The sequence below is a fragment of the Aspergillus heteromorphus genome (assembly GCF_003184545.1).
Source record: "Aspergillus heteromorphus CBS 117.55 chromosome Unknown BO70scaffold_36, whole genome shotgun sequence".
In the NCBI taxonomy this organism is placed as follows: domain Eukaryota; kingdom Fungi; phylum Ascomycota; class Eurotiomycetes; order Eurotiales; family Aspergillaceae; genus Aspergillus; species Aspergillus heteromorphus.
In genome coordinates, this window is record NW_020290441.1 from 256,781 (window position 1) to 269,938 (window position 13,158).

The window sequence follows — 13,158 nt, forward strand, 5'->3', positions numbered from 1 at the left end:
GATGGCCCCTGGTCAGCATGGCGCTCTTACCCCTGGTCCGGGACGTAGGCTGGCATTTTTATGGATAGGTCAGATCCATCCCCGTTCATTCTTCAGGCATCTTCAAACACTCCCCTTTCACGGTTCAATTGTCCATTAATATTCTAGTTCTCAGTGCGGGTTAGGCACTGGATGGGTGGGCCAATCCTCTCAACATGATTCCCGTTCAGTCGGGGAACCCGGAAAAGCTCAAGTATGTCAGATGCGCCGGAGGCTGTTGGCTTCTGCTAATGCCTTTGTTACCAGACAGGAACTCTTTGGGTTCCAGATCTTTGTATGCATCCTCCTTCGAGTCGACGCATAGCCACTAACGCAACATAGTTCATTACACTGAGTGCCGTCATTGGAAGTGGCATTTTCACCAACAATGGGGTAGCGCTAGCTATTGCCGGCCCCATGGGTCTGATGCTCGCCGCTCTGGTCATGAGCGTGGTAGTGTGTGCGGTCAATGAATGTATCGCGGAGCTGACCCAGCAGTTCCCCGTGTATAATGCCATAGTGGAATACGTGCGTACCTTTGTCGACGATGACTTGGGCTGGGTAATCGGACTGGCTTATTGGTAGAGGATGTCTATCCATGGATTATGTCTAGTAGCTGATGGTATCCAGGTATGCGTATACAGCATCCTTTTCCAGCCAGACTGTCATGGCGGGGACCCTGTTGGAGTATTGGGGGTTGAGTCAGGCGTGGCGGGCCCTCATTTGCTACGCCCTGATTCCCTTCGTGCTTTTTCTATTGAACCTCACGGGGGTCTTTGTGAGTGCCATCTGTTCGGATTGCTGGGGATACTTCTGACCGATGGGTAGTGGTATGGGTTGGTGGAGACGTTCGGTGGCTTCTTAAAGCTCATCATGATCTTTGGCATCTCGATCTACCTCTATGCCATCTCCGATCGAGGTAGGCGATGTCATTCCCAGAGTACCGAGCGGCGTTAACATATATTGAAGTCCATCTCGATGAACGCGGAAACGGTGAGTTGGTTTCCCGTCTCGATCTCCCACGCCGACTTACCCATTCTAGTCTTTTCACCCACCTTCGACCATGGCCGAGGATTTCGCAATAACGTAGATGCTGCCTGGTACGCATTGTCTTCTTTGGTGTTTCTTCTTGATAGCATGAACGCTTTGAAATTGACATTTTCCAGCTATGCAATTCCCCTCACGGCATACGCCTTCCAGGGCGTGGAGTTATATGCCATGGCTGCGTTTGAAGCTCGAGACGCTCACGCGCTTCGCTGGCCCTCGCGATGGACCATCTACATCATCGTCCTTGTGTACATCATGTGCACCCTGGGCGAAATTCTCAACGTAAGCTGGCAGGACCCAAACCTGTCGCAGCTTGATGATGGGATAGTCAACGCCACGGTACCATCTACATCCAAGCCTGGTGTATCCAGCAGCATGGTCATCATCGCCGCTCTGAACGTCGAAAACAAGCACATGGCCGACTTTCTCAACGCCTGCTTGCTAGTAAGTGTCATCTCCGCCTCCAACACATCGTTGTATGTAGCCTCGCGCACTTTGTTTGGTATCGCGAAATCCATGCCCCGAGATTACTGGGCCACCCGACACCTGGCCATTCTGAGCAAGGGCACGCGAGTCCCTGTTGTCGCGTTGCTTGTTACGCTGTTAGCATTCGCCTGGGTGCCATTTCTTCAGCTAAGCGGTAGCACAACCACGAAGCAGGTGCGCTTCGTCCCCTATCCCACCGCCTGCCAGCCTTCTGCTGACCTATCCAGTTAACCGAGGTGATATCGACTTCCTCCAGTACGGCCATCATGATCGTCTGGGCAAGCGTCTGTATTGCCTTCCTCCGGTATTACTACTGGTCAGTCAATGTCCGCAGCTCCCATCACTCCACCAATCGACTAACCATCAGCAGGCTCAAAAAATGCGACCCAGACCTTCGCCTCTCCGGCCGCCCAGAGTTCGTCCGCGGATCCCCCAACTACACCCCCCGGGGGAGTCTCTTCGTCCTGCAACCCCTCCAAGCCTGGATCGGCCTGATCGGATGCACCGTCATCTTCGCCTTCTCCAGCGCGACATGGTGGGACGGTCACGCCACCGTGACCGAGGTGGCCATGGCATATGGCGCGGTGAGTTCTTTCCACCGCCTCACGTATCCTTTTCGGGATCGACTCTGATATGATTGCGAGCAGCATATCGTCCTGGTGATATTGTTTCTCGGGCTGAAACTCTCCCGTCGGCAACCAGAATGGTTCAAGCGCACCCCGGACGCGGGGAAACTGGTTCTCATTCTCAATGACCTCCGAGTGCGCAAGATTGATCGCTGGGAGACGACGAGGTGGAAGCGCTTGCAGAGTGTGTTTTTACGGTATCGGGGTTTGAGGCGGGGGAGTGAGGGTGCGGATGCGGATGGGGGTGGGCCTGTGCCTCTGGTGGAGGATGGTGGGCGGTCGATGATGGGCAGGTCAGAGGGATTGTCGAGTTGAATTGTTGTCTTGCTCGTGGGAGTCTCAATGATTGCGGCCTGGCTGCCTCAGGCAGGAGCCGATGCTGTGCCACTGACTGCTGACTCAGTATTTTCTCAGCGCACCGCTTCTGTGCTGTGATGCGTGATGCGGGACTCCGTATCTAGTACCTACTTTCCATTCCTTTCCTTTCTATCTGCACGGACAACACAATCCTCGGGGCCAAAAGTAAGCTTAAATGAAGCAGGAGCAACATCCCGTTTCCATGTCGAGGGAATGCCAAAATCCATCCATCTGTGACATAATAATCGTGTGTTCGGGCCCAGGTTCCGCCAATCACACCGTTGCATTCGTCGATGCGGCCACATCCCGAAGCCGTGAAGGGTGAATCGACAATGTCTCTGCGACTATCTAGTATCTACTCCGTACAATACCGATTTTCTTCTCCTATCCGGAGTACTCAGTCCTATCAAACCGGTGTCCCCACTCAAACTGGAGTGGCAGGCATTGGGGGATGGCGATGAGATAATCAATCGCCTTGCGCCACCCATCCATGATTCCTCTCTTCTCGTCGGCGAAGTTGGAAACACCCGCCCCGCTTCCATCCTGCGGTTCCCCTTCCTCTGTCGCTGTCGAGACAAGACTCCATCCATCACTCTGCCTTTTTTTCACTGCCCTCCCCTTCCTTTCTGCCTCTTGTCCGATGCTTCTGTCCTGAAACCCCCCCCCCCCCCCGCCTAACCCCGTTGCGGCAATCGCGATCTCCTCCCGCTGACCGCAGCCGCCGCCGCCATGCCTCGTCCCGCTACCTTGCAAGGGTCCCAGCACCATGTCAGCTTCAGCACCTCCAGAGAACGTGAGTTCTACCGGTATGTCGACTCCATCTTTCTCTGCCCCCTCTTCTTCCCCCGGTCCCTTCTCGCTGCTGGTATTGCCTACAATTGTGCTCCGTATCGCAAGCTGACCCTCCCCGACCTGCCTCACCAGGTATTTGCCACCCCACCACCTGCAATCCCAGGCTCTGCAGCACTTCGATCGAGACACCCCATCCTCCGCTTTCGTCGCCCGATCCTCCTCCGATGCTGTGCTCACGGCATTCGCCCAGCTGGGCGCTTTGCGGCTCGATGCCAAACGCGCCACGGTCTCCCTGTTCGGTCGACACGAGCAGCACGTGCTCACCGAGGCCACGCGCACCCTGAGTCTGCAGGACGACACCGACCACAAGGAGCGCGATCAACTGTGGATGGGCAGTTGTACCGTTTCGTATGACCGCAGCTTCTGCAAGGCCATTGCGAATCCTCCGCAGATCTCGGACGACCCCCATCGCATGCTCGTCGTGCCGGACCTGACCCAGGAAGAGGAATACAGAGACCACCCCGATGTCCGGAGCTATCCAAATATTCGCTTCGTGGCGTGCAGTCCGATCATCAGCCCCAAGGGCATCGTGATCGGCGCCTATACCGTTTACGATGACAAGCCCCACGGGCCGCTGGACGCCGATCTCACCAAGTTTCTGAGGGACGTTGCCTCGACGGTCATGGACTATCTCGTCGCCACCCGGTCTCGAACTCAACACCTTCGCAGCGAGCGCATGATCGTCGGCATAGGGAGTCTACTGGAGGGGAAAGGCAGTTTGCGCAGTTCGTGGGTAGACGCGACGGATGACATGCGCACGCACGTCGAAGAGAAGGACTGGGAGGGCCACATCGACCAGGAGCAGCAAGAAAAGCAGGCTTCCGATGATGTCCTTCAAGCCATGGGACGCAAAGACCCTCAGGGGAGTTTGCCCTTCCGCCCGCACAATTTTAATACGTCTCGCGGTCAGAAAGCCACGGCGCAGGATGCGCAACAGCAGGCATTGACCGACTCGAAGATTAGCACCAGAGACCATTTCCAGGCCCGACCGCGGCACAAACGAGCGCCTCACGCCACCATCACTGAAGACGAGGGCTCCCGAAAGCAATCACCCAAGGCCTGCTATACGACTCAGGTGAAGGACGCGTTCTCACGCGCGGCCAACATCATCCGCGAGAGTATGCAGGTCGAAGCTGCCGTTTTCTTTGACTCCAACTCCGGGTCCCACCGGTGCTCGTTGGACAATTCAAAATCCGATACGGACAGCAGCAGTATGGAAAGTTGCTCGTCCAGCGACGAGGGGGTGAAAGCTCGAAGCGTCATCATGCGACATGAGCTTTCTGCTGAAGCCCAAACCGAGAACTCCGGCAAGTCCACCGTCCATTCGTGTCAGATACTGGGCTTCGCCACTTCGGACGCCTCCAGCGTGAACAACCAGGAGCTGAACGATCCCCGGATTGCACTTTCGGAGAATTTCCTGGAAGGCCTCTTGCACCGGTACCCTCGCGGCAAAATCTTCAATTTCGGTGAGGATGGATCGATCTCGTCGGAGGACACCAGTGATGGGGTTTTCAAAAACATGCGGCGCAGTGGAGGCAAGAGGTACAAGAAAACACACAAGGCTTTCTTGCGCCAGGACGCCGCGACGCTCCTCCAGCTTGCCCCCAACGCCCGGAGCATCGCGTTCTCCCCGCTTTGGGACTCGCACAAGGAGAGATGGTTCTCAGGCTGTCTTTCGTGGACCACCGCGCCTCACCGGGTCTTCGCGGCGAATGACGAACTGGCGTTTCTCTTTGCGGTTGGGAACTCTCTCATGGCGGATGTTCACCGGTTGGGCTCCGTGTTTGCGGAGCGGGCCAAGTCGGACTTGCTCGCGGGAATCAGTCATGAGCTTCGATCTCCTCTGCATGGGATCTTTGGTACCATCGAGATTTTAAACGATACCGTAATGGACGCCCTGCAACAAGGATTCGTGCACACAATCTCCTCTTGTGCGTTCACACTATTGGGCTCGATCGACCAGCTTCTGGAGTATGCCAGCATCAACGATGTTCGGCCAAGCTCTCGCATAATCAACGCACCTGGTCGCCTTGAGGTCAAATCTAATCAGGGGGTACAACCCGAAAGGTCCGACGAGACGTCTACCGTTCAACTCGACGTTGCGGTGGAGGATGTGGTCGAGACCGTCTTTGCGGGGCATTGCTTCTTCAGTCACTCCGGCACTCCTCTTTGGGGCTCGAATAGCAACCCCTTCGATTTGGAAAAGGGAGTCAGGGTGGTCTTGGACGTGGACCGCACGCAAAGTTTTAAGTTTTTGACCCGACCCGGAGCCTGGCATGTGATTATGACGAATATCTTTGGAAATGCCCTGAAGTTCACACAGGAAGGGTACATTTACGTCTCTCTGAAGGCCGATCCAGTCGACACCGACGCCAATGGTCAGGTCATCCGGTCGACGGTCACGCTCCGTGTCAGCGACACCGGATGTGGGATGGAACAAGACTTCGTCCGGAATCAGCTATCCACGGCCTTCTCTCAGGAAGATAGCATGTCAACCGGGAATGGCCTGGGGTTCAATATTGTACGCCGAATAGTGTCGTCCCTTGGCGGCGACATCCATGTAGAGTCTCAGAAGGGAGTTGGCACTGAAGTTGTGATGAAACTGACACTTGATCATGTCCTGGAGTGGGATGTTCGTGATGATAACGCTGAGATATTCCCTATGCCGACGAGAGCTGTTGTTCGTGAGAAAACCATTGGGCTCATCGGTCTCGGCTCCTCTGACCGTGATGCGACTCTGTTCTCGGCCTTACAAAAGCTATGCCGCGATTGGTTCCAGATGGAAATCCAATCAGTTGCAGCCTCGCAAGCCCAGTTCGGTTATTGCGACTTTTACATCTCTCTCCAAGATTCTCTGGATATTGGACGCGTGCCTATTTCCACTGGGCCCACTAGGCAGTTGTTTCCGCCTGTCATCATCATCTGTTCGACCCCACGGATCGCGCACTCAATGTTCCTGGCATCCCGGAAGCGAAAGGACGCGGAGGTTCTGGAGTTCATCAGCCAGCCGTGCGGTCCCCGGAAGTTGGCCAAGACATTGGAAATGTGCGCCCAGCGTCAGCAGCGGCGCATAGATGCGGTGCGCGACAATGGCGTCGTGACAGCAACGCCCGCAGACCCCCCTTTACCCCCCACGCCGAGGGAGTTCGACAGGCCGTCATTTCTCCAGATGCTGAGTCCCGGGACTAACATACCACCCAAATTCGAATTGAAACGCGAGTTGCCGTTCAGGTCCAATGGCGGCTCCATGTCCCCATCTGAATCGTCAGAGCCGCTGCAGGAAGATGGCGGCAACTCTGGTGTCTCAGCCGGTGCCTCGCGTACGTCGGTCAGCCATTCAAGCGGAGAGCAATCCCCACCGCCGGAGCAGCCCAGGCAGCCGACAACCGTCCTGCTGGTAGATGACAACGAGATCAACCTGAAGCTCCTGGTCGCGTTCATGAAGAAGCTAGGGTGCAAGTACGCGACTGCGCAAAACGGACAGGAAGCTCTCGACTGCTTCAAGGAGAACCCCCACGACATCGGCGTTGTCCTTATGGGTACGTTCAACATTTCTTCATAACCGTCGCAATCTAATCTCAGCAGATATCTCCATGCCCGTCATGGACGGCCTCGAATCCACGCGTCTCATCCGCGATTTCGAGAAAACGCTCGAGAACAAAGACCGCACCGCAATTCTGGCGCTGACCGCAGTCGCGCAAACCGAAGTAGAGCGTGACGCGATGCGGTCCGGCATGGACACCTTCCTGACCAAGCCCGTCCGCTTAAACAGTCTGGGGCCGATCATTAAGGAAAAGGTCGCGACAAGCAAGCCCACGCAGAAATCCAAAGACGGGGCCGGAGCGTAAGAAAAGCGGTCGGAACCCCGAATCATGAATCTACCATCACGTCTACCTTGTACATATCACCTTTCATATTTCACATTTACACGATACCCCGTTCAGACCAGCCTGTCATGTGGGGCGACTGTGTCTGCAACGACCCCTCCGCAACGACTAATAGCACAGAACCGATAGACATGATTTGATTTTGACTTTCTATCAGCAAGCGGTATCAGAGGGTTGGTGAGTGCAGAGATCACTCGCCATGATGTCCGTCCGGGTCCCTAGGGGGGACTTCACTTGCCTTGACCTGATATAATACAATTTGGATCGCATTTCCAACCACACACGATTATTCTCTCGGTATATATACATTACACATCATACACATCATACACATAACCCTAAAATTCATCCCTACTTACTACCTAGCAAACAAGATGGTTTGCTTGTCTGGGGTATCTTTCTTATTATTTGCCCAATACGGAGTACATACGGGCCAGTTTCGGATTTGCATCATGTAGATAATATCTGAGGTGTGTTTCAGCTTTCCGCTTTCCGCTTCCCGCTTTCAGACAAATACTATAACGCCTTCCCGAATGGTAACGCACAAGACCTGATCCCGAGGAATCCAGAGTAACTCATGAACTCAATACAGACATACTAAATACTACCCTATGTAGGGAATAAACACACGAAGTAGAGCGAGAGAATAATTCGCACTAGTAAGAGACGGCAAGCAAGCAAGCAAGCAAGCAAGCAACATCCAGTCATCAACCAAGCCGTATCTCCGTCTCTTCCTCCGTCTCCGTCCCCGTCCCCGTCCCCGTCCCCGTCCCCGTCCCCGGCTACTATAGATAGCCACTATACTCATGTAATGATTTCACAAAATCATGCCCGCTCACCACTCTGCATACACTACAGTAGAGCAGTGGAGAGGGGATATCTCCGTCTCCGTCTGAGTCAGCCTAGACGAGCAGTGCGAGTGTGCATCTACCGAAATCGTAGTTAGTACTCCGTACTGTGCAGAGAGAGTGTGTGTGAGATGCAGAGTGCACTGTGCAGGGTGGTCTTCAGACATGCATTACTGATTGGATGGGAAAGGCGCGGAGGTGCGACGCTACGGGGCTAGCTGCAGGGGAGGTGCTGATCTTGTCCGGAAGCGTTTGCTCTGTGTCTACTTGGAGTATCTATCTCCGGTGGTCCGGGCGGGGGGGAGGCTCAATTCTGGCTCTCTGGAGCTGGGGGGTTGGCTGGTTGGCTGGCGGCTGACTTGCTAGCTGGGTGAGCCTGTGAGGAGGAGCTGGGTCAGGTGTGTCTATGAGAGGAGGGTGGGGGTGGGGGACAAGAATGAAAATGAAAATGAAAATGAGAATGAGAATGAAAACCAAACATCAGGATGACATGAGAATGAAAAGATAATGAAAATAAGAATGACATTCGCTCAGAGATGAATGAAGGCTTGTTAAGACAAAAACAGACGACAAGGAACGCGCCATATATTTACAGTAAATTCAAGGAAACGGAATAACGTGTGTATCCAGGAAATTGAAACGTTGGGATAGTGGAACTCGACGAAGTACCGGGACTCCGTGCCGTTTGCCGATTGAATGTGCACACGGGGCTCGAGTGATCACAAGTTCCAAGAGAACGGCTGAGCTTATTGTCTAGGAGGTATCCCTCGGTTGGATATAACTGAACCGACTAGCCATGAACGGCGTCCAGTTCGTCACATCATAACTACTGACCAGGCCATTTGACGAGTTCAGATCTTCGTCTTCGAGGCTGAACCACCAGAACTCCTGCACGTCACCAACCGTGTACGGTATGTATCCAAGACGACGGTCAGGGGAGATCATGACGCAGTCGTTTCGCGGGAGGGGGCTGGGACCGCGCGGAATGGGTTTTTTACTCCCTATCTTCCGAGTCGCGATGTGGATTTCAATTTTGGTCGTCTCCATGGCGATTTGCGCGCAGAGGCTGGAGTCCCACGGTCCTTCGTGATGGGGCCAGGAACGCAGGGCGTCGACTGCGCGGCGCCGGACGACGGGGTCCCGACAGCTGAGCACGACGAGACATAACGGTAGAACGATGCCGACGTCGATGCTGAGGCTGGGGCGGACGGAAGTTCGGCAGATGATCCCTTCTGCCATGGTCACGATATCCTCGTGATCAGAGGCGTAGTTGTCGACCGGTCGGTCATTCCAGGGGCGGACACAGGTGTCCAGGTTGAGGAGTAAGGTTCGTTGTCGGAGTAAGACGATGTCCGCGCCGAGCTGCTCTTTGGAGCTGAGATGCTGGTAGGACTCCCTCCGGAACAACTCAAACAGGCGGGAGAAGCGATGAAGTTGGGACAGTAATCGTTGCTTCTTTTGTAGCAGGTTGTTTGTGTGATGGGGATCGGTGTTCATGCCAGACTGGATCATGAACCGTGTGCCGGCATTGAGTAACGGCTCGAAGGTCCGTCGGATGTCCCCAAGGCTGCAAAACACCATCTTCGGATCCTCGAGAGGAAGGTAATCCTCGAGGTCGTCGTCGAGGTGTAGCGTCGGCTCCTTTCGCTGGAAGTACGCGACCTGGTTGTCCATGTGTGCGAAGGAGGCCACCAGGCTCTGCTCGACTATGGACTGGCGGCAGTCCCGCGGGACTAGCTGTCGATGGGCCTTCAGTCGGTTGATGATGTCGAGGCCACTCTTCAGATGCATGAAGGCCGTGTCGTACTGCCCCTGGAGCAGCTCGAATGTGATGAACAGCAGACAGCACACCAGCGTGATGGAGGGCAGCTGCGGGTCCTGGGAGGTGCTGCGGCTTCGGAGCAAGGCGAAGGAGCGGCCCAGCTGCTCCAAGGCAAAGCGAGTCCAGTCGCACTTGCGGGCCATGGCGAAGAGCGGCAGCTTGCGAGTCTCAACGCCCTGCTGGACGGCACTCAGACCGATGACGGCATGGTGGACGGCGGGTTCGGCGTAGCTCATCTGCAGGACCAGCTTCTGCCACAGTGAGGAGTTGAAGGGGCCGACGAGGGTAGGAACCATGGAAATCTCGAAGTAGGAGAAGCATCGACGCTCGTCGGAGGTCATGACCCAGCGGGTGCCGTGGACCATGGCGGAGGGGAAGTGGGAGGCAGAGACGACGCGGGCGACGGGCTGGCTGCCCGAGGGGAGACGGTACTGGTCGTAGCCATCACAGGCGCGACCGGTGGAGGTGCAATTCCGACAGGCATCGGGGGTTTCGTCGCACTTGATATGGCGGACGCTACGCAGGAAGGATGGTTAGCCGACCGGGGAGGGAGTCTGGGGGCAGGCCAGCAAAAGAACCAGGCACATACCGACAGGTCCGACATCCGGTGCGGGATCTTCTTCCGCGGGCCTGCCTTTGTCTGGGTCTGCGTTGGGGGGGTTCATGATAAAAGCCAGGGAGTCCATGACGGGAGGCCAGGCAGGCAGGCAGGCAGTCAGTCAGCTTGCGGGGGGGGGGTATTGGGGGAGAAAAAAGAAAGCGATGGGGGGGGGGGATGGAATGGAGGGACGGAAGATGGGAAGTGGCAGTGGGCGGACTAAAAGCCCCCAGCCAAGGGAAGGGAGGCTTGCATGGAACCAAACGGGCAAGCAGGGCCGCTGTTGCAGCCTAGCCTCATGCTGAAGGACCCGAATTGCCCAGCATCCTGTTGCCCCGATGAGGATTGGATGGAGACTGGATGCGGAAAAGCGGCCGCTGCAGGTGATGAAGACAATGGATTGTGGTTGGTGGTTGGGGGTTGGGGGAAGATGACGAGATGAGGAGAAGAACAAAGGAAAAGGAAGAGAAGAGGGAAGAGTCACCTGACTGCCTGAAGAAACATCGATCAACAGACGGTGTAACAAGGGAAGGTATGAATGATGGTGCATATTCTTTCTCTCTTTTGCACACCGCTGCAATCATAAAGCAGAACATAACATACTTTAACACCCCAACCTGGAAAAGACACCCACAGACAGGCCATCATTACAATGCCCCGGTATTCGGATTACCCATCTGCACTGTACATGAAATACACCCGGTCAACCCGACCCCCCACGTCACTTAGGAGACTGTTGCAGTTAGGAGAGACGCTGGAGTTTCGGGTTCATGCGGAGGGACGACGGAAGATTATCCTGCACGTCGGCGCTTGGCCGGGCCGTCCCGGGTGGGGAGTGAGTACTTAGTAGTATATATGGTACCGAAGTATATCATAGGGGCCCGGAGGCGTGCGTAGAGAGGGTCACAGCATAGTTCAGTAAAAGTCAAAGATGGTAGCTTACTATTATTTATATATATTTAATAGTTTGCCACACTCACTGACCATTTCATAATAGTTGTCAAACTGTTACCTACAGTAACAGTTAGGTTGTAGCTAGGTTGTGTTACAGTTGCTTACAGTTGCAAAACAGTTATTTATTATTATTTACATATAATAATAATTACTAACGATACAACCTCACCCAAACCGGGTAATTACATACAAACGTTGTTAAAGTTGAATACGATTCAGAAACTATTATGTAATTATAATTTAACAAGAATAGTTCTGTAATAAAATAGATTAGATACGGAAGATATCTATTACTTATGAACAGAAACTGTATTTTATAGATATATAACAAATATTAATCATAATTTCTAGACATTATCTGGTATTTTATAGATATATAACAAATATTAATCATAATTTCTAGACATTATCTGGTATTTTATAGATATATAACAAATATTAATCATAATTTCTAGAGATTATCTGGTTACACTCCTTAAATAATAGTAAGATTCTTATACAAAATATTCTCAGAAGTAATATATAATCATACGAAAGTAGTAAAAGACCAGAATATAATAATTTGTTATTTACATAAAATCAATATTCCATGAACAGTATACTAGATCTTGTCTAGTATTAATATCAACTGATACCTGTCTGTAAACATTATCTATATCGATCATAAATGCCGGCTCAACTTTACTTTGTAATCCTGACAATACCCATCTCTTAGAAGAACAATAGAAAGGAAGAGTTGTTGCCTTATCTGTATTTCCGTTCCGTACCCAAGGCTGTAATAAAAGAAAGAAGAAGCATTCTGATTGTGTATAATGCTTTATACCACAACTCACATATGCTATTGAAGACTGGTATTTAATAAAATTTCCAGTGGTAATTGTCTGTGAATGACTGGAGAACAGAACACAGTTAGTATCTTGGAATAGAAGATATATAGAAATCAGCTGCGAAAGCCTTTCACAGCTGTCTCCTTAAAAATAAAGAAATCATACCGGGAACAGAATTTGATCTGACAATAGTAAGATAATTGTGTTTTATCATACTGGCGAGGAAGTGAGATTGAATATTCTTGCCGGTACGCTGAAGGTAACATGTCCAGTATATCCTGCTCAGAAAGCGAAGAATGAGGCCATTCAATCGGATGTGTCATTGTAACTTGCAGGTCAGTAATAAATTCATCTGCAAGAATATGTTTCTGGATCAGACGTGGGCAGGACATATACAGATCCTGGACAATCTCTAGTAGAATTGGATGATCATCCCGCCAGGAACCCGCAAGACCCAGGCGTAAAGAGTGGTGGAGCCGATCTAGCCGGAAGAGATAAGTCATCAGCTGAGGCGGCGAGGCGCGATCTATCCATCTCTTGAATATTCTTATATAGTGTGATACTATCAGCAGCTGGCTATAATTTAGAATAGGTACTTACCTATGCTTCAACTCACCGGCTAGAACATTACAGTTCATGAGCGGGCCATACTCAGCAGCAAATGTATGAAAATGAAAGCCAGCATGAACAACTGGCACCCCAAGATACTTAAACCATTTATCTTTATTATGCTTCTTATTATAATCATGTGGCAGTTTTCCTGCTTCATGTTAGCTAGGTAACTGGCCAGCGAATACCACAGATACAGACCATGGATGCTGAATGCCTGTAGCTCT

General features: G+C 52.6%; 4 protein-coding genes across 4 annotated transcripts; 2 read left to right on the forward strand and 2 right to left on the reverse strand.

Annotated features, from left to right (window-relative positions):
- Nucleotides 1-187: 187 nt before the first annotated feature.
- BO70DRAFT_345061 (amino acid transporter) lies at nt 188-2,492 on the forward strand (the record flags this gene model as incomplete). Its single annotated transcript, XM_025541485.1, has 11 exons — nt 188-232; nt 286-313; nt 361-599; nt 649-796; nt 847-937; nt 988-1,011; nt 1,061-1,118; nt 1,185-1,725; nt 1,779-1,867; nt 1,922-2,135; nt 2,199-2,492. Exons 1-11 carry the CDS (start codon nt 195-197, stop codon nt 2,490-2,492), a joined length of 1,764 nt encoding a protein of 587 aa, XP_025395295.1. The 5' UTR covers nt 188-194.
- A 771-nt stretch (nt 2,493-3,263) lies between these two features.
- BO70DRAFT_400405 (putative sensor histidine kinase/response regulator) lies at nt 3,264-7,234 on the forward strand (the record flags this gene model as incomplete). The annotated part of the gene is made up of 3 exons (XM_025546922.1): nt 3,264-3,340; nt 3,459-6,925; nt 6,972-7,234. 3 exons carry the CDS (start codon nt 3,264-3,266, stop codon nt 7,232-7,234), a joined length of 3,807 nt encoding a protein of 1,268 aa, XP_025395296.1.
- Nucleotides 7,235-8,587: 1,353 nt separating this feature from the next.
- BO70DRAFT_366151 (uncharacterized protein) lies at nt 8,588-10,639 on the reverse strand. The gene has a single exon (XM_025544261.1). It carries the CDS (start codon nt 10,306-10,308, stop codon nt 8,875-8,877), a length of 1,434 nt encoding a protein of 477 aa, XP_025395297.1. The 5' UTR covers nt 10,309-10,639; the 3' UTR covers nt 8,588-8,874.
- A 1,403-nt stretch (nt 10,640-12,042) lies between these two features.
- On the reverse strand, nt 12,043-13,062 carry BO70DRAFT_366152 (uncharacterized protein). The gene is made up of 2 exons (XM_025544262.1): nt 12,488-13,062; nt 12,043-12,386 (listed from the first exon to the last, which is right to left on the reverse strand). The coding sequence occupies exons 1-2, from the start codon at nt 12,823-12,825 to the stop codon at nt 12,065-12,067; spliced, it is 660 nt and encodes a 219-aa protein (XP_025395298.1). The 5' UTR covers nt 12,826-13,062; the 3' UTR covers nt 12,043-12,064.
- Nucleotides 13,063-13,158: the final 96 nt, after the last annotated feature.

Coding starts and splice junctions, on each gene's coding strand:
- BO70DRAFT_366151 (XM_025544261.1), bottom strand. CDS start 10,308: ATGGTCCACGGCACCCGCTGGGTCATGACCTCCGACGAGCGTCGATGC.
- BO70DRAFT_366152 (XM_025544262.1), bottom strand. CDS start 12,825: ATGACTTATCTCTTCCGGCTAGATCGGCTCCACCACTCTTTACGCCTG. Junction 12,387..12,487: donor CAGATCAAATTCTGTTCCCG/GTATGATTTCTT, acceptor TCTGTTCTCCAG/TCATTCACAGACAATTACCA.